Source organism: Dysidea avara, chromosome 7, assembly GCF_963678975.1.
Source record: "Dysidea avara chromosome 7, odDysAvar1.4, whole genome shotgun sequence".
Classification (NCBI taxonomy): Eukaryota; Metazoa; Porifera; class Demospongiae; order Dictyoceratida; family Dysideidae; genus Dysidea; species Dysidea avara.
In genome coordinates, this window is record NC_089278.1 from 37,888,992 (window position 1) to 37,914,303 (window position 25,312).

Here is a 25,312-nt window from a genome sequence, read left to right on the forward strand (position 1 = left end):
TATTGCTTCAGAAATTAATGTACCAGTCAGTGATAGGAGAAAACCAGAAACCTCTTAAGTTTGTTTACTTGTAGTTTCTTCAACAGTGTATATTTTATCCCATACAACATGTTGTTGTAGTGTATAATTCATTTTTGAATACAATAAATAATATTATGGCAATTTACAATAACTAGAAAATAATTCTCCTAATCAGTTCCTAGTTGGAATCATTTTGTACTGTTAAACTCGTAGCTGCATCCCCAGCTGAAGTAGTGACTTCACTCCAGGAAGGAAGGAGCTGACTTCAGAAAAATTACTACTTGATACGATCACATTATACTTCTCCAGAGCTCCATAATAATTTAGTACTTGAATATCTGTAGTGGTGAGGTATAGGAACTATCAGTACAAATGTCACTAGGTGAACACTACACACCTTGACCAATCTGATATAATCCTTGTAGGACTTGTGGAGATAACTTGTCCTCCCTCAGAAGGTCATACAAGATAGAGAACTTCTTTGAACAATCATCCAACTTCCTTCTCATAGCCTGTTATAATGTGAAGACACAACTACACTATATCATGACATGTACACATAACACAACACTATAATGGCTGGAGTAGTCAAAAGGTAACATTTTCAAGGTGCTTATAATACTCAAACAATGCTGTTTTGATCTGCAAATTTTGAGGGAAATTTTTTGTGGACAGCTATGGCCACCAATCCACAAAACTTATGAAAATTTCCTCCCTTGAAAAAGCATCATTATACAGTATCCTATACGTAATTTCACATGCAAATAACAACACAACCACCAGATCACAAATCTTCTATGAAATCTTCTATGTCTACAGAACACTTACACTACTGGTAGCAGCTGTCTTACACCGATCAACCATTCCATCCAATCCCTGTACCAACCACATGTGTTCCTGTGGGATTGGTGGCTTCTGTACTGGAATAGCTTCAACCTACACACAACAGTCAATACTTTACTGTGTATCATAATATTGTGTTACCTGTTGTGTCTGTGTTACTGGTGGTTTAGTGACATTGACTGGAGCCACATTAGCTACTGGGGGTGTCTGTTCTGAAGGGAGGGGCTGAGCCACACCCCCAACTGGCATTACAGGAGCAGCAATTGGAGGAGGAGCTGAGTAAAGTGTTTTCTATAAATAGAGGTTTACATTGATACTAGTAAAGTATAGCTGTATTTATACCTTTGTAGTCTTCTTCACCACCACTGGTGGATCATTCCAAGTTGATTGTGTCCCCCCAGTGGGTGGTACTGGGGGTGGACGTGTGGCAGTGACCATGGCTTGTGGAGGAACATCACTCCTAAGATTTCCTGGTTGTAATGGTGGTATGGGTTCTGTTGATGGCTGGAAGATTGAGACAGGAGGTTGTATAGTAGAACTGGACTGGGAAGCAGGAACTGGGTATGGATTACTAACACTAGAAATGGAGTTCTGGAATGTGTTTGATGACACAGGCTTTGTTGATGGGTAGCTGAATGTTGCAGTTTGTTGTTGAGTGGTTGTCGCTACCACAGTAGTAGCAGTAGTGGGAGGAGCTGGTGCACTTTTAATATCAACTACAACATATGGGGTGGGTGGAGCTCCTGCAGAATCCTTTGTAGTTGCAGCATTGTACACTCGGTACAACAATTCCTGCTGTAAAACAGTAAAATATGTACACATTACAACTAGGCTGTGTTATACAGTCAGTCTACAATAATCTAGTAGTCAACAACATAGCATATGTAATAGGGCTGAACGATACTGCCATTTTACTATCATGATTGATACTAAAGCCACTATTCACGATACTGAATAGTTAACGATACTTACAAATAAGTCAATCATAGCTGGTGCTACATAGTGTATTGCTCAGTATTCCTGCACAAAGTCTTTAAAGGTAGTATCAAACTAGCTACTCTTGTTTACAGTAACAATTACTGTAACACATGCTTTGGGGTTATGTTATGGCGTTCACACCTCGTAACCAGGTTATCACTTACAAGGATTCTTAGCCAAGTACTGCATATCAAATAGATTTTTAATGACAATAATGTACAGGCATGGTGGTATCACAATAGTTAATCACAAAATATCACGATATCAATACTTTCAAAATATCGCGATATATCGTTAAAACAATAATATTACTTAGCCCTAATATGTAACACGTTCACACCTCAGATCAAAGGAGCTGCCAGGGCTACATTTGCAATAGTGACTTGGCTCTGAATTACATAATAGTTTTATCATGGCTGCGAGGGATTTTACTGATATATACACCCAAACCCTGAGTAGTCTCGTACCCAAATTTCTTCCCTTTTGTATTTGTGTGAAGTTAAAAGCAGTCTGGGTACGAGACTAAGTCCTGAGGGGTAAGGGTGTATATATCAACAAAATCCCATGGTATACCACTCAGAGAACAATCACCTAATAGGTGAAAGAATTACAGAGCACTGACCTCATTTGTTTTATACACTAGCATGATGATCAATTGCGGTTTCAATAGCGTGGGCAAATAGTTACTACGCCATTGATTTTAAACACACACCAGCAACTTTTGATTGTGGGATTGGATTTTGGATGCAAAGGATCTATGCTTTATTGATATTACATTAAACCTTCACTGTCGTGACAGTAAGTTAATACATTATTAGGACTATAATCTACTTATCTAGTTGTCTTTTATTCCTTTTTGTTTTGTGCGATGTTTTTGTGGTCTGCTCAATGGCTGGCACACCACCCGTGCAGTGGGTAGAAATGTGCATCCATGCATGCCCAAGCGATCATTTTACAAATCATTCGTCTTAGAATATAGTTTAGTTACTGACAAATAATCTAAACTTAGCAACTACACTAAGGCTTGCCTAATGTGTAAACTAAAACCCACAATAAAACGCTCCAGCTCAACTACTGATAATACAAATTACCACTCTACACGAAGTAACCACTCTACACCATCTAGTAAACTCTGTGATTATTCCATAAATCACTGATTAAAACAATAAACTCTTGTAACTGAAATTCTCTGTGATATCTCTAGGATTTGTCTGTTCATCATAACCAAACGTAGCCAGAACGTATCAGATGTTAACCGGGCCATAATTGAATCTGTTAGGCATGTCTATATAATACATACAGTGGTTGTACTTGTATTGGCTTGGGAGATTGATCACCTGTGCTTCAGGCTATTAGCCTTGCAAGTGTTACATATTATCTGTAACATGGGACATCTGGCCTGATTTGTATGCCCTTGGCACTGCATCCCTTGGCTGTCGGGCATACATACCAGGAAAAGCCCTTACAGCTACTACATAGAACCTTTACATTACCTGATCATTAGCATCCTGTCTAAGATATGACAAGGCTGTGTTAACACAACCCTGAGATGCCAAAAGATTGCTGTACTCTCCAAGCTTCTTGCTAACATTTCCACTCTCTGCTGAAGAGTAGAGTTTCCTCTCCTTCTCAACTGCCTTCTTCAGTAAGATCACCTTCTCCACTAAATCTTGTAGGGCCAGAGGAGTGGTTGATGGGGCACTCTTCTCCCTAAACAATATCAACTATCAAACACACACTACAGGATATACATACCATGCATTCAAGAACTTCTCCACATTTCCAGAGCAGATATAACACAGACTGGCACTATCTTGATACTGTCCACCAAGTTCTGTCTCCATTCTCTCACCCAACTGGTCTACATATTCACCATATAAGATCAATCAGTACAACAATTTTCCTACCACATAAAGCGGCAAAATCTTCTGGACCAGCATATGTGACCAGCACTGCTAAAATTTCCCTCCAATTCTGCAAGTTACCATGACGAGCCAAATCTGACCAGGTTCGGTTCACGATGGCTGACAACAGCTGTAGGGAAGTCAGGAGGTCACATGACACACAAACACTTCAAAGCACTGTTACCTTAGATGAGGGACTGGTCTCCTTTTCAAAGTAGACTTGTAACATCTTGGACACCAGTTCACTCCCACCAGCTATTGCTAACACTAGAGCTTCAGCCTACAACAGTTTTATGGTGTTATTGTAACAGTTAATAGTACCCTTACCATCCTGTTAGCTCCTACACTGATGTCAACAGCTGCTTCAAAGTTACCAACCAGTAAAGCTTGACTGATCATACCATCAATGTCTGAGTAAAGTGTCATAAACAAACAGTGAGTCATGATAGATACTTACCATTGTCAACATGAATAGTCATTGATGGTAGTGTTGTAGGCTTGGCACCTAGTTGTACGCATATATGGAATGTTAAAACCACACATGTACTTTATTGTGTGTACATACACCAGACGCACACGTGCACACACACACACACACACACACACACACACACACACACACACACACACACACACACACGTGCACACACACACACACACACACACACACACACACACACACACACACACACACACACACACACACACACACACACACATGTGCACACACACACACACACACGTGCACAAACACACACACGTGCACAAACACACACACGTGCACACACACACACACACACACACACGTGCACACACACACACACACACGTGCACACACACACACGTGCACACACACACACGTGCACACACACACACACACACGTGCACACGCACACGTGCACACACACACACACACACACACACACACAACACACACCAGATGTACACACACAGACAGACAGACAGGTAGACTCACACAACATACCTGATGGTTGTTGTGAAGTTGTCAACTGGTCAAAAGTATTGCTAACTTCTCCACTACCTTCCTTGTCATCTATATATGGTGGAAAGTGTTTGGTAAAATATGTCAACCATGTTCCCTGGTGACATACCATCAGCAGCAAATAGTTCTGCTGTTTGTGAATCTGTTTCAGCTTTACCAGCCTGTGACTATGACAACACTAACAACTACCAGACAGGTGCTAACAACATCATGGGGTAAGCCTGAGAGTATAATTCTGTTTGTGTGATAAGTTGATTAACTTGATTTGGTGCTTTTTACCACAAAGGGACATCTCCAAGGGTGTAGCCAGAATATTTTAGAGCCTAACTAGTCTATTAGAGCTGAATATAGGTGACTGCTCTATTAGAGTATCTCGATCTTCCGTCACAGTACTTCTCTTCAAATATGATATAAAACATTACGTTCTATTAGGATAAGGGAGGTCATCTATACCTGCAGATATACTAATCCCTAATTCATTCATGGCCACTACATGATTATGACTGGTGAACCCATGAGCACCAGACTAAATATTTCATCTGAGCGTGTGCCGCAAATATCAATTAGTAAAGAAACATTTTTGGCTATTCTGGAGACACTTTTGGGCTTGACTCTACCAAACCAATACTGAGCCATGAAGTTAATGTGAGGATGATTTCTGGTCAAAGATTTTGTGAAAAGGTGTTAACCTCCATCATTCCTAATATAGTTTCCTAACTTTCACTGAGACAATTGCCTCAGTTGCCTCAATGGTAGCTACACCACTGCTTACAGTACGTTGGTAGTGAAATATCTGTTAGGGACCAACCCAATAACCCACATGGTAGCACCAGTTTTGAGAGCATCAATCTCTTCCAGTTTGAAACCATTACACACTGCCACACAATGGCTAGTAATGTCTATGACTCAGGTTGTCAACTTCATTTCACAACTTGTGAGCAAACTCAGTGTAGTAAGAAACCAGGTCATAACTAGCAACTCAATTGTTTTACAAAATGTTTAAATCACTCAGGCTCACCCCAATCGCTAGAAACTACTGTACTTACTGAGGCTAGCTGCTCCATACGTTGTGACAACTGTAACACATCCACACTACCAACTACTGAGCTAGCACTAAACCCTGCAAACTACAACACACACTACATATTACATCATTGTTACACTGTTAGCTTACCTTCTTAGATAGGTCAGTAGAGTCATAACCTAACAACTTCAGATAGTGTTGTCTACTGTCTGTTTCAAATGTGACCTGTTACATCATTGTAATATGTACCATGTAGCATTAGCAACAATTTACAAGTGTAAGAAATTTTGTAAAATGCAATGAAATAAGGGAGGCCATCTACACCTACAGCTATTACTACTTCACTCACGGGTCACAATGGGTACAAAATAATTGATAGGAAATAATACCAGTGGATCACATGATATGTAAATAAGGTATGTGTACTGTCACCACATATAGTAGTCACCTTGAGGAAGCTCCAAAGGTTCTTATCTTCTTCAGTTTCTGATGACTGTACTTTGTGCTCACAGAACTCCATGTATTGTTCCTTGGCAAGAGCTCCCTCCAACAAACTTGACCTCTCCAACAAGTTTGGCTCCGTCACCACCTGACTGAGTGTAACTGTCTTTGGTGTAGCAGCCCCTCGTGTATTTGTGAAGTGGACCAACTTTCCTCCAAACTAAACAAGACACAATAAATTTATCTTCCTCCACAGAGTGCTGTACATCTTACAGCAAAGTTGGCAGCACAAGGTCTCCTCAGCCATTTTGGTGGAGCCTTCAGTGGAGCAGTATTGGATGGAGCCAGTGGAGACTGTAAACTAATTCCTGAGAATGGATCATTAGGATCAACTTCACTGGACACCTGTACAATAGTCCAGTGATGACACATCTGATAAGTGTGTACACTATCACCTGAGCTTGTTTAGGTGGCTCTGGGGTTCCACCCCCTAGCAGGGAGTAAACACAGATGTGACCATCAAAAGAAGCCACAGAAATCATATCAGGGTTACGAGGACACCACTGGACATCAAAACACCATTGAGCAGTTGACGGTAGTTCATACACAATCTAATAGTGAATAAAATAATTGAGCCATGGAAAATAGAAAGGGACCTTAGGGTGAAAAGTGGGAATTTACAATATCCCTAATTATCTGAACAAGTGTAAAATTTTCACTGTTACAAAATACATCGATCATTACTCATATTCTATCAATTGTATCTGAAAATTTTTTCAGTATATTGCTAATACATCAATGTATTCTATAAAAATTACAGAGATGGATAATTACATATTTTAAATAAATGTGGCATTCTAATTAATGCACACTGTTAAAATTTCCAACTTAAATAGTGCTGTTCATAGCTTTTACACATGACATGAAATATCTAAATTATAACAATTGAATAGAACATCCATCATAGTGTTTAATTACTGAATAATTGGAATTTTTATGGAAGTCACGTTAAGGACCCTTTCTATTTTCCATGGCTCAATTTATTAGTAACTATATGTATCAACTGCTAGAAGAAGGTAAAAGTGAGAATTAAAGAATTTATGTAAAAAAGAAACTGGTACCAATCCATTAGTCATCTATCCACACTCCTGACATTGTCAGTTAACAACCAGACAAATACAAAAGTTATGGGAATACCCAGAAAATATATTGGTCACAATTCATGATTCTGGTTGGAATGATCCTAGTCACAATTCTGTATAGTAGCCATTTAGTGGCCGAGGTAAAAAGTTGCTTTAAAAGAAATAAATATGTCCGGGCCATAATATGATACAATACAGTAAACAAAACATGTCCCCTTGTATGCATGTACTGGAACATAACGTAGAGAGAATGAACAAAACTCAATAGCTTGAAGGCGTTATTTTCAAAAAACATTTCTGTTCCGAGGGATTCTTCTCACATTGTCACCTGGACACCACAGTGTAACATTTACTACTCACTTCTCCTCCAGGTTCAGTTGAGTTAGGATTCCAACAGAGCACACAATTGTCTTTAGCAGCAGTCAGTAAGAGATCTGAGTCTTGAGGACACCACGCAACAGACAAGATACCTCTGAAATAAAACAAACCACACCTGACATGCTTAGGGTCTATAAACGATACAACTACTGAAACTGTTTTAACAACTGACAGCAAATACCTCTTGTGTTTATCAAACACTTTCACTGGAGAAGTAGCAAATCTCAAGTCCCACATCTGAACATCACAACTATCATCTGATCAATACAAGACGATTACTAACCTGTACAATTGGTGATCGATCATCTTCTGAAGCAGTTATCATCTGAGTAGCAACATCAGGGTGCCACGCTATCGCCTTAGAGTGAAACTATTGAACAGCATAAAATAGTATCATCAATAACCTACTACTTTTAATAAGCCGCTACTACTTATAATAAGCCACTACCCACAATAAGCCACCATCCACAATTCCATATAGTAAAATAACTTAGGTGGAAAAAGTTTGTCGAAAATCCACTATTGAAAAATTGATGATAAAACTTTGGCAAATAAAACAAACCACACCTGAAAAAAAAAAACAATTAGCTACCACGTACTGTACCACTTGAATGCAACATCGTGGCAGCCGTTTCAATCACGAGTTTTATCCCTCGCATTGAGGGATGACGACTCACGGTGAAAATGGCTGCCACATCCCTTAATTGGCTTAATCGCTTGTACTTGCGTGTAGTAACGTTGCATTAGAGTGGTAGCTACCATATAAGTGTAGGAATCATTCGCTGTTTCTAGTAATGTAGAGAGTAATGTTTGGATTTTCATGAACTCTTGTGGGACAGAGGAACGCTTGAAAATACACATGATACCTGTCATAATACTTCAATACCCAACATGGTTAATCTGCTCACGTGATTGCTAAAAATAATTGGGGATAAAACTTTGGCGATTGTTATGCTATCCGTCAAATTCACCAAACTATTTTACTGCCAAAGTTTTCTTATTATACAGTAAGCACCAATTTAATACATTCACTTTACCATTGAGGTGGTATCAGACACTGTTATGATTGGCTCATTCTTCCGCAGGTCCCAGACAACAGACCTCCCACTTGGTGAGGTGCTGGCTAAAATGTGTTGAACCTGAAACAATAACACACCTTGAATGTGTTGAGTGTATTCCATTATATTACACAATTACTAGCTACTTAGCAATAATCATGTAACAATAGCAGTGAGCATATGATACATACGATAGTGTAATATCATGTGGAAATGTTGATATACTGCGTATTATAGATTAACAGGTGAGCATTTAACCCTGAAACATATTCTAACAAAAACTCAAACACTCTAATAGAGCAATCACCTGACATCTGAGAATGCTTTAATTTAACAAGCTCAGGACCACACTGCCAAAATAATGAGCTAAAACAAGTTCACAATAAAATTATAAGTTTCTGATCATTCTGGTGCATAGCGACCTACCGTAAAACCAGCTGAAAAAAACTGTACGTCGTTATGGCCAACCATGTGAGTGCTCTTTTCTCTAATGTCACCATAGCAAAACTGTCACAGAGTCACGGTATGTTGTAGCCACATCTTTTAGTGTGTAGAAAATTCCGGCTATGGTTCAACAAAAGCGAATTACCATAGAGTCAGGTTGTTAAGTGCATGTGTCTGTTAAGCGTATATTATTTGTTAAGCGCATACACATTTCTTGTAATTAACCAGGGATGATAAGTGCACATGGCAAAATGCGATGATAAAACTACACACAGCAAGAAACAGCAAGAAAAGCTGAAAGTACTGAAAACCTCAAGCGCATACGTCTTCCTGGACATCTCCCTTCGCTATTTATACAGCAAATCACCCATCTGGATTGCGATAATTTCATTCATCACGAAGGAATTCACCTGGAAATGGAGTCAAATATCCTTGCATACTGGCGTGGTGACCGGTACCTACTCTATTACAACGTAGTGATTCCGTGTTACACTCACCATAATTATTTACTAGGCGTATGCGCCTAACAGATAGTATGATTTTTACATTAAGTTTTCTCCGAAAATTATAAGCGCATGCGCTTAACAACCCGACTTTACGGTATTAAACAAAGTTGAGCATCACGTTCACATTGTATCAAGAGTTCATAATAGTGGAGGCACTATTATTAACTCTTGATTGTATCCTATCCCATGACAACCATGTCAGCCCACCTCAACTTGTGGTGCCGGGCTGGGTATGGCTCAGCATAGCCCAATTGATTGACACTGCACTAACTGTGCCATGCTGTGCACAGGTTAGAATGCAGTGTAAATGTCTAGCCTCCAAGAAGGCTAACTTGTGTACATCCTCACCTGTCTATTCCATGACACACATGTAATGTCTTCAATTGGTTGTTGCTTAGCACCAGGTGTCATGGGGTTAGTGGCATGGTTCAAATCCCACACAAATATCTCTGACTCACTAGCCCCAGTGGCTACCAGATTTCCCTATAGTATAACACAATTAGTTGATATACATGATTCAGTGTTGTCTTGTAGACAGGTGTCAGAAAATTCGGGACAAAACTAGAAATGCATGTTTAGTGTCTCTGTAAATGTTATGTACAGTACATTACAACAATTTGTCTGCAGTAGACAGTTTACCTGGAAAGGGTTGACATCAATTGACCTCACTGGACCAACATGTTGTGATGTCTGACATACCAGTGATTCTTCACTACTGCCACTGGAAACAATACAATACATTAATAATAATTAACAGTTGAATCAACTGCTGTATTGTACACACCTCTACACATGAAGATTATATTTGAACAAACTAAAAAAATTCAACTGCACATGGTACTGAATTTCTGTGAATGGAATTCATGTATATAGAAATACACAAATATTATGATTTTGAAATCAAGCACTCATACTGTGTTATAGCTGTGAAATTACCCTATCTAATATCCAAATGGTAAAGTCTGACATTATCTGTTAGATCATTACATGTAATGCACCTATCAATGTAATCCCCGACTACCACTAATACGGGCTAAGGTGGGGATTTGCATCACTGAAAATTACAATTCCCCACCTACTGGGGAAGTACTAGCGATGCAAACCCCGACCAAGTCTCAACTTGCAAATCCCGGGAATACTGGGGCTAGGAGGGGATTTGTCACGGTCACGTGGCGTTGGTCTAGTGATGAGTTAGTTCGAGTGGATTCTAGTATGAATGTAATAGCTAGCACCCGAGACACTCCTTCCTAAACTGAAAGCACACACCTTTGCTGTCTGAGTGAATTTCTTTAGTAAAGACAAATCCCCACCATGTCGGGGAAATTTAGCGATTAATTCCCCCACCATCCCCGACCTTTCGCCACCCTCAGCCCGTATTAGTGGTAGTCAGGCATTACATTGATTGGTGCAGTGTCGTCTTAACTAGAACACTCGGTTACTCTAATACAACAATCACTTTAATCCTCCAAATTTTTGGGAGTATGGGTAGCTTACATTATTGATAGAGATGAAAAAAGTAGTTGTGACTATTGAAAACGAACCATCTAGGGCAAACAGCTCTAGTGATTGAAGCTTTGCACAGAATTTACAGGTATAAGGAAAAATAAGAATTTAAAGTTCGATCAGGGATCATAGAAATAAAAAGTATTGAAACAAGGAAGGTCACCTACACCTGAAGAAATATTAGTGAACATCTAATCCCTGATTCAGTCTACACCCACAACTGAACTAGGGATTAAATGTCCACTTCTTGACTCCACTAGTATATCTTCAGGTGTTGGCAACCTCCATTGTTTCACTACTTTTTATTTCTACAGTCCCCTAACCGAACTTGAATTCTTAAATTTTTCCTTATACTTGTTTGTTTACCTTTTAGTAAGATTACTATGACTGGTGAACCCAAGCTTACTGCATTAGAAGAGGAAGAAGGGCACCATGCAGGCTTATTATTTTGTCTGAACACGCACCCCAACTATCAATAACTGAATTAGCGAAGTAGTCACTGCAAATCATTTTCTTTCAGCTATGTTGAGCCCATTACACAACATTACAGAAAACACTTGGAGAAGGACCTCTACAAACAACGGAAACTTGAGACAATTCCTGTCAAATGTAGGGAAACCTTGTGCGGCGCTACTGTGAATTGACACATTGTGCTTTCGGCAAAGATATACAGGACACAAAGGAGGACACAGGTATAAGTCCACGAAGATACTGTGGTATGCCAAAATGCACCAGTAGGGCTGAAGCGACATCAAACACTGGAAAAATCAAGCCCATAGTCTTAGCCGTTGAGTTATGCTTGTCTGAAGGCATCAGTCAGGCAGGCAGGCAGGCAGGCAGGCAGGCAGGCAGGCAGGCAGGCAGGCAGGCAGGCAGGCAGGCAGGCAGGCAGGCAGGCAGGCAGGCAGGCAGGCAGGCAGGCAGGCAGGCAGGCAGGCAGGCAGGCAGGCAGGCAGGCAGGCAGGCAGGCAGGCAGGCAGGCAGGCAGGCAGGCAGGCAGGCAGGCAGGCAGGCAGGCAGGCAGGCAGGCAGGCAGGCAGGCAGTCAGCCAATCAGGCAGGCAGGCAGTCAGTCAAAAATTCCACTAAAAATTTGTAGCAACTTTTTATAAGTGTTTCATTTAGGTTCTACTGAATGCACTGTTGGGCTTGGTTATACCTAACTGCCCAATACAGAAGAGTTGTGTTCTATATGACTTTTATAGAACCATTTTTTGCTTTGATCCTCCCACACAAGGTTCTTTATATATCACACAATACTGCTACTGTACATGTAGTCATGGTTACATATTTTACATGTCAAATACTACCTGATGGTAATTGTCAAAATGATCCCCCCCCCAATATTTATATTGTATGTAGATGAGGAATGGCATACCTGATAATCTTATTCACATTCCATATTAGGATGTTACCATTGTCTGCTCCTCCAATCAACATGCCACTAGGGGCATCACCTGATCCCTTCATACCATGATCACTCCACACCAACTTGTGAAACCTGTTGAAGAGTAACAACAACATGGCACTATTGTAATGTCAAGATCACTTAAGTTAATTGTCAAGATCACTTAAGTTAATTGTCAAGATCACTCGTTCTCAACACACATAATCTAATTTTCTTTCTTGACGGCCACATTAGTTAAGATCAACAATAGTTAAAATTTCGTAGCAACTTTTTGGAAGTTTCAGGTTGTACTGAATTGGTGCCCAACATGTACATTAGTTAAGACAACACAAAACTTATATAAGAATGCATCAGACAGACAAAAACACAAACAACAGTTACCAATGTAATAAAAATTTTAATCCACAGTCTACTGAAACACTAAAATAGATCGGGTGATCGCTAAGTGTAAATGTTAATTAGTATGTATTACTGTAATTTCCACATTAAACTATAATCAACATTTTAAGAAGAAATAGTTTGCTCTTTGTTTGAAATACTAGTCTCACATAGCCAGACCACTATACATTTTCTTTTGTGTGTGTGTGTCATGCTAAAGTCACCTAACTAAGGTTGACTTCGTTAATAAGACCACCTCTATATAGAGACCATATTGTGGTCAAAAGGCTTCACTACACTACACAACACTCATACCGATGTTCTGATTCAATACTGCCCACACACTCCATACTCATCCCTGGTTGAGAGAAGTCTACAGATAGTATATCCAACTTGGCACTAGTGCTGAACGTTGCATCTAGTTGCTGAGCAACAGTGCCGGTGGCCAGGTAGATGGGATAGTGGCAGGATGGACTCCATGCAGTGTTGCCACTTTGGGACACTTCCTTCACCTTCATTGTACTCTGAAATGATAACACCAATATGTGGTTACCATGGCAATACGTTATGGTGGAGGAGATGTGCTTAAACACCACAAACATTTTGTTTCTGTCACTATGGTAGCTCTGACCTGTTTTACCTTCGGCTCACAGTACACAAATGAAATTGCTGTACTAATACTCTGGTGTTTACCACCTATTGGAGGTTCTTCAACACATACTCCAGTACATGTGTGCATGTAAGAAAGAGTTTGCAATACAAATATGTGACTGAATTTTAGAGAAATGTTCCAAATATAAATGGTTTTAAAGATTTCAAGTCGCTAAGGTTAGCAAGCACGCATACGAAATTACACAAGAAGTGCATCAATCTACTACCTGTCAGACCACTTCCAGTACTTGTAGCTGCTTGTAGAGTTTCCCACCAAATAAGCAGAAAATCTGAGCAGTTATATGAGCGAAGTAGTATCACGAGTGCTCACAAAGGGGAGAAGGGTGGGGTGTGGGCAAGAGATAAACTTCAAAATGGACGATTGGAGTCCAGACACAAAAGTACAGGGCTGAGCTGGCTTCTTAGTGGCTAATATGCAGCAAAATCATCAGAATACTCGTTTGCAGTGTTGGGACAGTTACTTTTAAAGTATCTAGTTACACATTACTTGCAACTGAACTATTTAGTTACAGTTACATATTACCCATAAAATAAAGTAACTATAATAATAATATTACACATTATTATTACTTTGTGTCCACAGCCCTAGGCTGCCACGTGTGGAACTACCACCTTATCACGTGACATGATTGCGTTGTTGGGCAAAGTGCAAATCTTGATTCTAAGTAAGAAACTGGTGAATAAGCTTCATTCAGTAGGCTTCATTACTTCGTTGTGGCTAGGCGTTATTCAGTGGACCACTAACGAGATTAGTAACTTTTTACTTATCGACATACTATAAGATTCGTTACAGTAACTATATTACTTAGGTAATGCGTTACATTTGTAAGTAAAGTAACTTGAGTTATATTACCTGTTTTTATAGCGTATTTCGTTATATTACTTAGTTACCACAAAAGTAATAATATTATGTAAGGTCCCTATTTTGGTGATTATTAATTTCTCATCCAGTCTTTCTAATTTTTATGCGCATCAGGAGGGCATTACCATTAGGCCATTATAATAATGTACAGACCTTGTCCAAATCATCTTTCTTTCCTCACACAAATTTGCATTGGTTTTTAGCTGCAATCATGCTCTATTGACTTAATCAAAGCAGGATTTCAGTTGACTGTTGAAAAACAGAATCCAATGCAGTAATTTACCAAGGAAAACGGCAATGCATAGTACACTGTAGTGTTAGTTTTAAAAACATCATCATGTTTCAATGCAAATTATGATGGTTTGGTATCACACGTTCTTCTGAGTATGCGCAGAGTAAATAATGGCTTACCATGCAGTGGCCTAAGAAGGATGTGGGCAGTGGATGAGAAACTAATAATCACCAAATAAGGGCCTAACGCATTACTCCCAACTCTGCTTGTTTGGCCATCATTATCTGGCCATCATTATCAGGCCATCCACCAGCAAACCACTGATTTTTGCCAAGTCAGACCCTTCAAAAGACCTGAAACTGGCATTCAAGCTCTCCACACCACCCAGTAAGACATCCATTAAAACTAGCCTCGAGTAGTTCTGAGTGTCAAAAATAGTTGTAGGATGGTGTTAATTTGATTCTGCCTAATGCACAATTTGTAAAATCTGGTCACATATTATGAACTCCTGGTGCGTATGTAGTGTAGTGTGTGTGCCCATGTTGTGTTATATACCTATACTATGGTCAAACTCAACTGAATCATACCCCTCCCCAACTTCATCTATTGTTCAATTTAATACCACATCCTATATGAAGAAGTTGATTAGCACATCACAATCACTTTCATACAACGAACATTTTACTTGGTAGAATCACAAATACACTTCACTTACCCTTAAACTAGTTAATAAGCTAACAATCAGATAATATCGCGATACGTTGTGGGAACCACTCGCTCCACTAAATAAAAGAACAAAGCCAAAGAGTGCGACACATGGGATACGTGGTTGCACGTGCTGTCACGTGATTAATAATGTTTTGTTTTACTATTCAAGTTGCCATTGCGGCACCACTAAGCAGTGAAACAAATTTTAAATGTAATACTGAAACTACAGAAGTTGTAAGAGCGAGATTTATTGTTGAATTGGCAGTAGCAGATTTTACGAATAACGCGCCTCAAAATTTATTCGCATGCTTCATTGTAGCTAGATGCGCGGTACGTTTCGGGAAAAATCAGCCATCCGCAGACGGTACTAAAATTTCTTCATCTTGATTTTTGGATTAATTAAGCAGTATATTTAAAAGTACGTGTTGCTTCTTGGCCGGAGAAAATGGAAGGTGGCGGGGTAAAAGTGGTGTGCGTGAAATATAAGAAATCAGACAGCGGTGATAAAGTGAAGCAGAGACTTCTCAAGAAACTAAAGAAGATAGAAAACAGCAAAAAGGTTACTGGTGTCCAATTGGTACCCGGAGTTGAAGCGGAGTCCGTGGCACAAGTGGCAATAAACTCCACATATGTCGTGTTGTTATTAAAAGATGGGAGAGTGTGTAGACTACGTTGTGCTGGTAATGACGACGTCACAGAATCAAGTGCTTACCATCATGCTGGAGGGCAGTCATTTCAAGTTACTAGTGACATGGAATATGCTCGTATCCTACAGCAACAATACAACTCTGAGAGACCTTCCTGGAGCCTGGTGACACCCATGGACCGAGATTACAGTCATGCAGTGAGAGTAGATCATGTGCTACCTCCGTCATTTTATGATCCCATCAGCCTACCTAGTAACAGAAGCATTACTCCTCCTCCATCATCGATACATTTGTTTCCTTCTCCAGTTGAAGATGAGATGGAGTTAGCAGCAATAGATTCCTCTTCTTTATTGAGACAGAGGCAGTATCCTAATTCCTTGGTGGATCATAACAGGAATAAGAGGACACCAAAGTCTACCAGTAAGTTGTCCATGCCGAAGTTTGATTCCCTAGAATGGCTATTACCAACTGAACAGGTTAGTATGCTATTAGTAGAGAGTATTATAGCATTGTAATTAGTGCTCTGCAATATATCGGTAATACCGTTTATTGTGATAAATTATCATAACCATTTATCATATCGTGACAGCGTTTGATAACCGATATATCGAAATGGCATAGGATTGCTTTTAACCCAGCCTTTGGTGTTTAATTATCCAATTTGTTGATGGTTTAGCAGATACACCCTAAACAAAAGCTTGAGGTTGTCACATTACAACACATGCTTACTTGTACTGAACTGTATATTTTTTGGTTTTTGGGATGATACCGCTTCATACTAGGCCCAAGAAATGATGTAATTGTTACAATGACAAGTTAACTATATACCGATATACCACGATATTTTCCTGTTACTAATACCGTGTATTCAAATTTCAATACCGCCGAGCTCTAATTGTAATCCGGACCTTTTCCTTCCTGAAATAATGTTATCAATTAGTGTAAGTGCCAACTTGTCTGAAATGTCTGTACCAGTATTCAATTAGTAAATGCCTTGATACTGACGTTTGAATCTCTGTTCGAATCGTGTAGCGTAGGGCGTAGCGTGATGTATAGTGGTTAGCATGATGCACACTCAACGTCTTGTGGTTATGATCAAGCCTATACTCACGGATGTTACATGATTTGATCACTGCTGCGGATGTCAGTAATCAATTATAAGACAAGACCCATCCATACTTGTAAAAGTTACAACAAATTGTCGCTTCTTTCACTTCTTTGTTGAACAAGTCCCATTATGTTAATATCATCAGTGTAACACACACATACATACATACATACATACATACATACATACATACATACTGGAAATATTTTAGAATAAACAATTGTTTTTGGAAATAGATTTTTGTAATTATAACAGAGATATAGCTAGAAGTGATAACCAAGTTACTGCTTTATCAATTAAACACTGGAAGGCAAACACGTAGCAGCTACCAGGAGTGACCCCACGAGTCTAAGAGAGAAGGCTGCCTACTCACTGTGGCTCAATCTGCAAGCTGTTCAACCAAACAACAAAATGATGGTAGGGAAGAAGGTGTAGCCAGAATTTTTTTAATGTGGGTGGAGAAAAAAGCAATTTATCATATCTATACTTAGCTCGTCTTTGCATTGTTCTCCAGTCCTAGTTGGTTGCACCAGTTGAATAGATAATGTCTTGATCAATCCAATTGTACACCTCATTGTGCTAGCCTAATGAAGATTATTGCCAGTTCTTTTATCAGTGTGTGTAGTTTATCACAACGTTAGTAAACAAATGTTGTCAATGTAACCAGCAGGTACTGTTTGGTGTGTAGTGCTGAAGCCAGTCAGTGTTCATGTATAGTAAACAATGAGCTAGAGTGGCTTCAGTTATGTATACAATCACTTGTACACACACACACACACACACACACACACACACACACACACACACACACACACACACACACACACACACACACACACACACACACACACACACACACACACACACACACACACACTGTACAGCAACTGAGCTAAGTTATGCATGAAGTACAACATACCTTCACAACAACAAAAAAGCTGTGAATGATTTGTAGCAAATTAATTAACAACCAATACTTAGAACACCACAAACTGTTGACATGTTTGTGATCTTGTTATAGGATACTGGTACCAGTGGTGGGTTTGTTGCCATGGCAGTGATGCACTCGGAGATCTTATTGGTAGATCGGTCTGCAGGGCAACTTTACAGCTGGTCATGTGAACAGGGTGTAACTATAGCAACACCACACCCTCTAATCAAGGAGCTGGGGCTAACTGGTGAACATATTGTACAGTTGGCATCTAGTGATGTACGAGCTACCATGGTAACAAGGAACAACAAAATGGCAACATTTCATGATCGTCTGTTACAAAGTGAGTGACATAAGACATTATGACACAAGCACACAAAGTGTAACCTAATAACAGGAACTGTTAGTATTATTATCTACTTTACCAGTTAAGGTGTACACAGAAGGCAGAGCCTGTTTGAGGTGTTTACTCATAGCCTAGGAGCCTAAGCGAAAATCTTTGAGCTAAAGTGAAACGGGACAAATACCTAGAAGTATCCTGTGGTCTTTACACATCTAGTCCATAAAAATGTTTAGCTCGATTTTTTACAGGCAATATTGTGAGTTTTCTATTGATATGTATTTGTCCAACATAAGGAAATGAGTGATGACAAACTCAATTCTAGTACTGTATACATGTATACACCTGTAGGTACATTTGATACATACAGTACATCTGGCTGCTGCTACAGTGGGTCTTGACCATTACAAATTTAATTTGGTGAAGTATTGCTATATCTAATATCTAATTACATCATTGCTTGTATGATAGTTCCACTGTAGGCATTTTGCCAAGTAAAATCTTATCAAAATACATATTTGTAGCTAAAGACCAAGTATTGGTATAAATATACAGTGGAATTTCCTACATGTGGTTGGCCTTTAAGGTACCGTATATGACCATATTAAAGCCGGGTTCAAATACACACAGGGGCTCAAATATACGCCAGGTAGAGCTAGGGGACTGTCATAATAAACGTTGGGACTCATTTAAACGCTGGGGTGCTAATGACATACACTGATATAAATGCCGGGGTTCTAAACTCATGTCAGCTGCTAACTATACAGTAATGTCTCGTCACCAGTCTTATGATGTCTTGCCTTGTTCGACTATACCTTCTCTTCTGGTGATGGCCATAGCGTATTTATCATGGTCATTGTCACCTTTCCGCCCGACTTCCAATGTTTCACCCAGCAGAGGAGTCCAAATGGTTTTATGTATGTGATGGGCTATGGATTTCGTATTTTGTAGGTACTTGTACTGGCACCTGTCATTCTCAATGAGTGGCTAGTAAGAAATAAACACCCGGGTCCAAATTAATGCCGGTCTCGTTTAAACGCCAGGTCAAATATGATTTATAGGAAATAAACGCCCGGGCTTCTATACGGTCATATACGGTACACGAGTAGTGCACATGCACAACCTATGTACAGTGACACATTGCACATGGTCAGGTATGATTATGGACATGTTCTCCCTCAGCTGCCGGTAGTGCTGGGTCTACTCCATCACTGGTGACACTATTGACACATCCTGTTCAGCAGTTGCTGGGACCAGCTGAAATCATTAAAAGTTTAACTGTGTCTGACTTTTATACTGGTGTGGTCACTACTGCTGGGAAGGTGTATTGGTGGTGAGTAGTTTTGTATGATTGTGTGTAGTATGTCTTTGTGTGTGTGTGTGTGTGTGTGTGTGTGTGTGTGTGTGTGTGTGTGTGTGTGTGTGTGTGTGTGTGTATGTGTGTGCACACTGCGGCACAATCTGGGTGTGTGCTTGTGTTTAGCATTTAGCATATTGTAGTCATATACAAACATCTGGCAGTTGTGTAAGGGGTTTGGTGGCCTCTAACCTAGGGTGGATGATAGGGATCTTTAGATCAGTAAGAGCCCTGAGGCAGTGTTTGCCTGCCTCTATTGGAGAAATGCAGTGGTTAAGGGAGAGTTGCTCCTTGGTGGATCGATGGGGATTGGTTTGAGCTTCCTCCATCATGGGGGTTGTAGTGGAAAGTAAATCAGTGTCCATGAACAGATCATCAAGGATTAGGTCGTCAATGTCCTCATATAGACTTGTGCTACTTGGGAATGGAAAAATTGAATTAATTGTGATGTGTGTACGTGCGTGTGTGTGTACGTGTGTACACACTGCAGCACAATCTGGGTGTGTGCTTGTATTTAGTATATTGTAGAGTAGTCATGTACATCTGGCAGCAGTTGCTTAGATTACTGTCTAGCTGTTATTATCAAGTTGCATATTGCTATTAGGGGCCTGTCTCCTCAAGATATCTCCACATCAAAGGGACTAGCTCAGTCCCCAGTTAACATGAACAAGGAGAAGCAGAAGAAGATGACTATTGGGTGTCGTGTTAGTGTAAAGAGTGGTCCCAACTATGGCGTCAAGATGCCAGTGCTCCAGTCATCAACTACACAAGGCCCCAGGATTGGCTACACTGTAGATATTGATGAACAATCACTGCTTGATCCCAAGGTGTCAGTTAAGGTTAGGGTGGGTCATTGTAAAGATGAAACAGCAAGTTCAAAGCTGTCTGATTCCTTTGATGTTCCAACGTCAAAGCCTCAGTCAGATAGAATAGAGGTATGGAGTCGTTCTCAGGTTGTGTTTCTGGACAACCCGACGCCAAACATGGGAGAAGTGATAGCCATAGACCAACAACAAGCTGTAGTGAAACTGGACACCAATGGCACTGATAATGCTTCAGTGAAGATATTAAAGTTGTCTGAGCTAGAAATAGTGTCTTCGAACAACTCCAAAACTGAAAGTGGTCCAACTTTACCTGAAGATAACTTTGCTTCTTCATCTTCAAATAATACCCATTCAAGTGGTGACAGCTCAAGTAAACACAATACATTCACCAAACACATTGCTGGAGTGGTGCAACATAAACCATTGTGTTTACTGGATGGTGGTTGTCAGTGGAAACCTGCTGACGCTGTTACCATAGCGGACACTCAAATGGACTCCATAGTAACAGGATTTCAACCAATCAGTATTCACGCTAGTAAGGAGGGACTTGTGTTGTTGGTGGAGCGGACATCAGACCATAAGGTCTTCCTTGTGTTCCCAGCTACCATGACAACAGGTCTTGTTAGGGGGACATCTTATGTTGCTACGGGTAACAGTGCCAATTACCCCAATAAGTGCACACTAGATGAAGAAGCTGTTAATTCCATTGAAGCTGGATTAGTCACAATAGATGTTGAAGCCATGAGTGAATTCACCAATGATTTCTATCCTAAACCCACTGTGGGGATGAAACGGAAACTTTCAGCAGAAACTAATTATAGTGATAATGAGCTATGTAGAAATAATGTGTTCCAACCAGAATTAGCATTGTTTGCTGATTCTCAGCTGCTGTTGGTCAAAAACACTCATGGATTTGTGTCCTTATTGTGTGGGGGATCACGACTATCACCGTGTGCTAATCCCACTACTGGTAACCATGGTGATGAGATTAGTCAACCTATGTCATCCATCGTTATCAGCCACAGAGCTGTAACCAATGACTACAATAGTTTAGTGGTGGCTATAGGTGAGTGGCTATCATAGAGCAACCATGTATTGGTTATGTCCATATAAACCCTTCCTTGTTGTATACAAATGTAGTTGCATGGGATCAAACTCTGCAACAGTTCATAAGTGCTTACCTTAGTCACCTCGTTATGAAGGCCACATTTTCTCATACCATTAGTGGCCCTTTTCTGTATACAGCCACGTTAATTATGATCACCTCATTCCTTCCACAGTTCCCAGACTACAGCAGATAATACCAGCCATACTAGAGGGGAATGTGTCACATGTCCAGTCCATACTGAACCATCTCAACACATCTACTGGCAAAGGCAAGGGACTTGCTGGCAAACCTGGTATTGGTAAGAAAATAAAACTAAGCCCTGAGGCATCTCCACTAGCATCACATGATCAACAAGGATCACATGATCACCAATCAGGGTTACATGATCACAAGCAATTATCCCGGGATGCTACTACTGATCCACACATCCTATTGGAGAGGTGTACTAATAATGACACTGTATTACATGTGTGCTGTTCTGCAAGTACTGGAGGTGATGTCAGTGTTGATGATCAGCCGCACTTCGCTGGTGTGGATGGTACGTATGTATGCGTTGTGTGTACTACATGTACAGGCTGTATGTATCATTTATATTCGTGTGTCGCACATGTGTGGCACAAGAAGTGTTTGTGCTTGCTAATGTCGTAACCTTCCCCCGGCAGAAGAGTATTGTCATTCTGTTTCAAGAATATGTTGAGATACTTAGGCTATGGACTTGATTTTTTCACTATGCCTTTTGGCATACCGCAGTACGTACAATGCATTCTTCATGGATAATTTACCAGTGTCCTCCTTTGTGTCCCACTCATCTTTGCCAACAGTGCAAGGGTGAACTTGTGGTAACGCTGCATGGTGGCTTCCCTACATTTGGAACGACAATCTTCCAAGTTTTTTTCCGTTGTGACTGGATTGATTGCATAGGACGTTCTCGTAGTTTTCTTCTTTTGTAATGCTGGCTGAAAATAGCTGAAAATTAGGAATTTTATGTTCAATTAGGAAATCAAAGAAATAAACAGTTAGGGAAACAAGGGAGATCACATGCACTTGAAGTATGCTAGTGAACGTTTAATCCCTGATTCAGTCATGAGTATAAACTGGATTAGGGAGTAGTATATCTTCAGATGTATATAGCAAGGTGACCTCCCTTGTTTCACTACTTTTTATTTCATGATCCCTAATTAAACTTCCTAATTTTTCCTTGTACTTGTGTGTACGTAGTACCACATGTACAGTAAGGGTATCACATGTACAGTAAGGGTATCACATGTACAGTAAGGGTACCACATGTACAGTAAGGGTATCACATGTACAGTAAGGGTATCACATGTACAGTAAGGGTACCACATGTACAGTAAGGGTACCACGTGTACAGTAAGGGTACCACATGTACAGTAAGGGTATCACATGTACAGTAAGGGTATCACATGTACAGTAAGGGTACTACATGTACAGTAAGGGTACCACATGTACAGTAAGGGTATCACATGTACAGTAAGGGTATCACATGTACAGTAAGGGTATCACATGTACAGTAAGGGTATCACATGTACAGTAAGGGTATCACATGTACAGTAAGGGTATCACATGTACAGTAAGGGTACCACATGTACATTACATTTCTTAATCCTGTCCAGTTGATGGTGACAGTTACCAATGTATCACGATGAGGGAGAACATGAGAGATCACAGTTTGGAGGAGTTGAGATATAATGATCTGCACTGCAAAGGAGCCACGCCTACTCCAGCTTGTAGAGACCCACTGAGAAGATCACTTAGTGTGCCAGACAGGCAGATGGAAATATTAGATATTTTATTAAATGATTCTAGTACTAGTGTTAGATCTACTATCAATTATTTGGTATGTACATAATAGTGTGTGTGCATGTTTGTGTGTTACATTGGTCTGAAGCATGTTATAATTTACAACATACAGACCTGTACATGTAATTTCTAATATTCTATATGTATTCTCTCCTCCCCACAGTTATGCTGTAGGAACCAATATGGATGCACCCCATTTCTTCACTCCATCGTCAAACACAACTACAACGCTGCCCTTAGGATCATAGAACATGTGACGTCATCACTTGTCAGCAACACTGATGATCCAATGGGAGAGGCAGACACCAGACCACAGCATCCAGTGGATTTCTTTGAGCAAGCCATCTTGACACCTTGTAACAAAGGAATGACTCCTCTTCATGCTTTATTTTCCAGTCTAGCAAGGGGAGTGTATGACTCACAGCAGATGTGTTTAGCTGTATCAGGCTTACCGTCAGCATTTACAGCCCAGCAATTGTTAAAGCACTTTCAGTCACAGTATCCCTCGGTGTATCGTGCGGAGGTGACACCAGAGACAATCGGTAATGAGTACTCTGATTCAGAAGATGATGATAGTGAGCAAGATGATGATGTTGGTTATGATGGCTCCAAACCTCCTCGACGCATGTCATCGCCACCCCTAAGGGGTCCTGGTGACACAGTAGTACTGCCTGAGGCAGCACCGCTACTAGCAGCTGCTAATGTTAGAAGGAACCGTGGCAGAGCAGCACAACGTCACAGACCAATTAACACACATCCTTTTAGTGGAATCTTCACCAGGATTGGCGGAACAGGTTTAGTGTACTTCTCTGATGTGCATCAGATGCGTGCAGCCCAGGTGGAGCTTGATAATACTCTTGTTGGTACATCCAGTCACACTAATGATGGGGGACCTTTTTTTGGCACTTCATCTGCACCAAATTCTAGTCGTATTTTCCTCCGTCTTGCAGGCAGTAAACCACAGAGCCGTAACACAGAAACATCAGACAGTGAAGATGGAGGAGATGATACAGACAGTGTTCATGATGATAATGGCAGCAGGCCCAGCAGTAGAGGCACCATAAGTAGTGCATTTAATGACCTCAAGAAGTTACATGATATGATCACTGCTTCAAAGAGAACTAATTCAACTGCTTCAGCTGCTAAATCCACACCCAAGACCAGTGCTGTAAGATGCACATCATTGTATGTGTGTAAGTGTATAATTGTATGCTTTTGTTATAGGAACAGAAAAGTGCTCTAAAACTATTTAACAAACTAATGGACTTTTCCCAGGTACAATTTCTTTTCTGTTCATGGTCTATTAAAGTATATATACCTGTAGTTGAGTTTACCTGTAAAAAAGTCATGTATTTTATGACATATGTAAAGTCATGTGTTATATGACATACATATATTGGAACTTGTTAATCAGGACACTTGAAAATGAGGACACAGGACACTTGGTAATGATCCTAAAGTACAGTGTCCAGATTGTACAGGAGTCCTCCTCATTTTCAAGTCCTGATAAACAGGTTCCACTGTATGTAAACTGCCCTGGAAAATCAGGACGACACCTAGATAGTCATCAGGACACTTGTGGTTGGTCCCAAGGTGTCACGTTTCACTGCAGTACAATGTCCAAAATAATATTGACACTGAATGCTACAACCAATCCACTGTCTCCTAATTG

At 40.2% G+C, this 25,312-nt stretch overlaps 3 protein-coding genes across 3 annotated transcripts in view; 2 read left to right on the top strand and 1 right to left on the bottom strand.

Moving 5' to 3' along the window:
* Positions 1–323, top strand: part of LOC136260881 (uncharacterized) — a 44,953-nt gene extending 44,630 nt beyond the window's left edge. The window contains exon 26 of the mRNA XM_066054783.1: positions 12–323. Within this exon, the coding sequence (XP_065910855.1) occupies positions 12–58 (47 nt within the window). The 3' untranslated portion in view covers positions 59–323. The remainder of the gene's footprint in view (positions 1–11) is intronic.
* Positions 112–15,629, bottom strand: LOC136260882 (protein transport protein Sec31A-like). The gene is made up of 27 exons (XM_066054784.1): positions 15,512–15,629; positions 13,346–13,554; positions 12,623–12,745; positions 10,382–10,463; positions 10,091–10,225; positions 8,772–8,873; positions 8,018–8,104; positions 7,916–7,971; positions 7,717–7,828; positions 6,670–6,825; positions 6,488–6,619; positions 6,222–6,434; positions 5,924–5,998; positions 5,796–5,876; positions 4,859–4,916; positions 4,732–4,800; positions 4,204–4,251; positions 4,074–4,156; positions 3,931–4,026; positions 3,750–3,876; positions 3,598–3,703; positions 3,336–3,552; positions 1,207–1,659; positions 1,006–1,155; positions 850–957; positions 419–533; positions 112–359 (listed from the first exon to the last, which is right to left on the bottom strand). The coding sequence occupies exons 2-27, from the start codon at positions 13,546–13,548 to the stop codon at positions 223–225; spliced, it is 3,324 nt and encodes a 1,107-aa protein (XP_065910856.1). The 5' UTR covers positions 13,549–13,554; positions 15,512–15,629; the 3' UTR covers positions 112–222.
* A 174-nt stretch (positions 15,630–15,803) lies between these two features.
* Positions 15,804–25,312, top strand: part of LOC136260879 (uncharacterized) — an 18,969-nt gene continuing 9,460 nt past the window's right edge. Inside the window, exons 1-8 of the mRNA XM_066054779.1 lie at positions 15,804–16,627; positions 18,281–18,533; positions 19,713–19,863; positions 20,492–21,777; positions 21,992–22,357; positions 23,454–23,677; positions 23,804–24,808; positions 24,865–24,915. Coding sequence (XP_065910851.1) covers positions 15,950–16,627; positions 18,281–18,533; positions 19,713–19,863; positions 20,492–21,777; positions 21,992–22,357; positions 23,454–23,677; positions 23,804–24,808; positions 24,865–24,915 — 4,014 coding nt within the window. The 5' untranslated portion in view covers positions 15,804–15,949. The remainder of the gene's footprint in view (positions 16,628–18,280; positions 18,534–19,712; positions 19,864–20,491; positions 21,778–21,991; positions 22,358–23,453; positions 23,678–23,803; positions 24,809–24,864; positions 24,916–25,312) is intronic.

What these genes read in the sequence shown, in the direction of transcription:
- LOC136260882 (XM_066054784.1), bottom strand. Translation starts at nt 13,548, where the DNA reads ATGAAGGTGAAGGAAGTGTCCCAAAGTGGCAACACTGCATGGAGTCCA. An exon ending in AATGTGAATAAGATTATCAG is followed by an intron (nt 10,464 to 12,622) that starts GTATGCCATTCC and finishes TATTGTTTCCAG; the next exon opens with TGGCAGTAGTGAAGAATCAC. An exon ending in AGCCACCTAAACAAGCTCAG is followed by an intron (nt 6,620 to 6,669) that starts GTGATAGTGTAC and finishes ACTATTGTACAG; the next exon opens with GTGTCCAGTGAAGTTGATCC.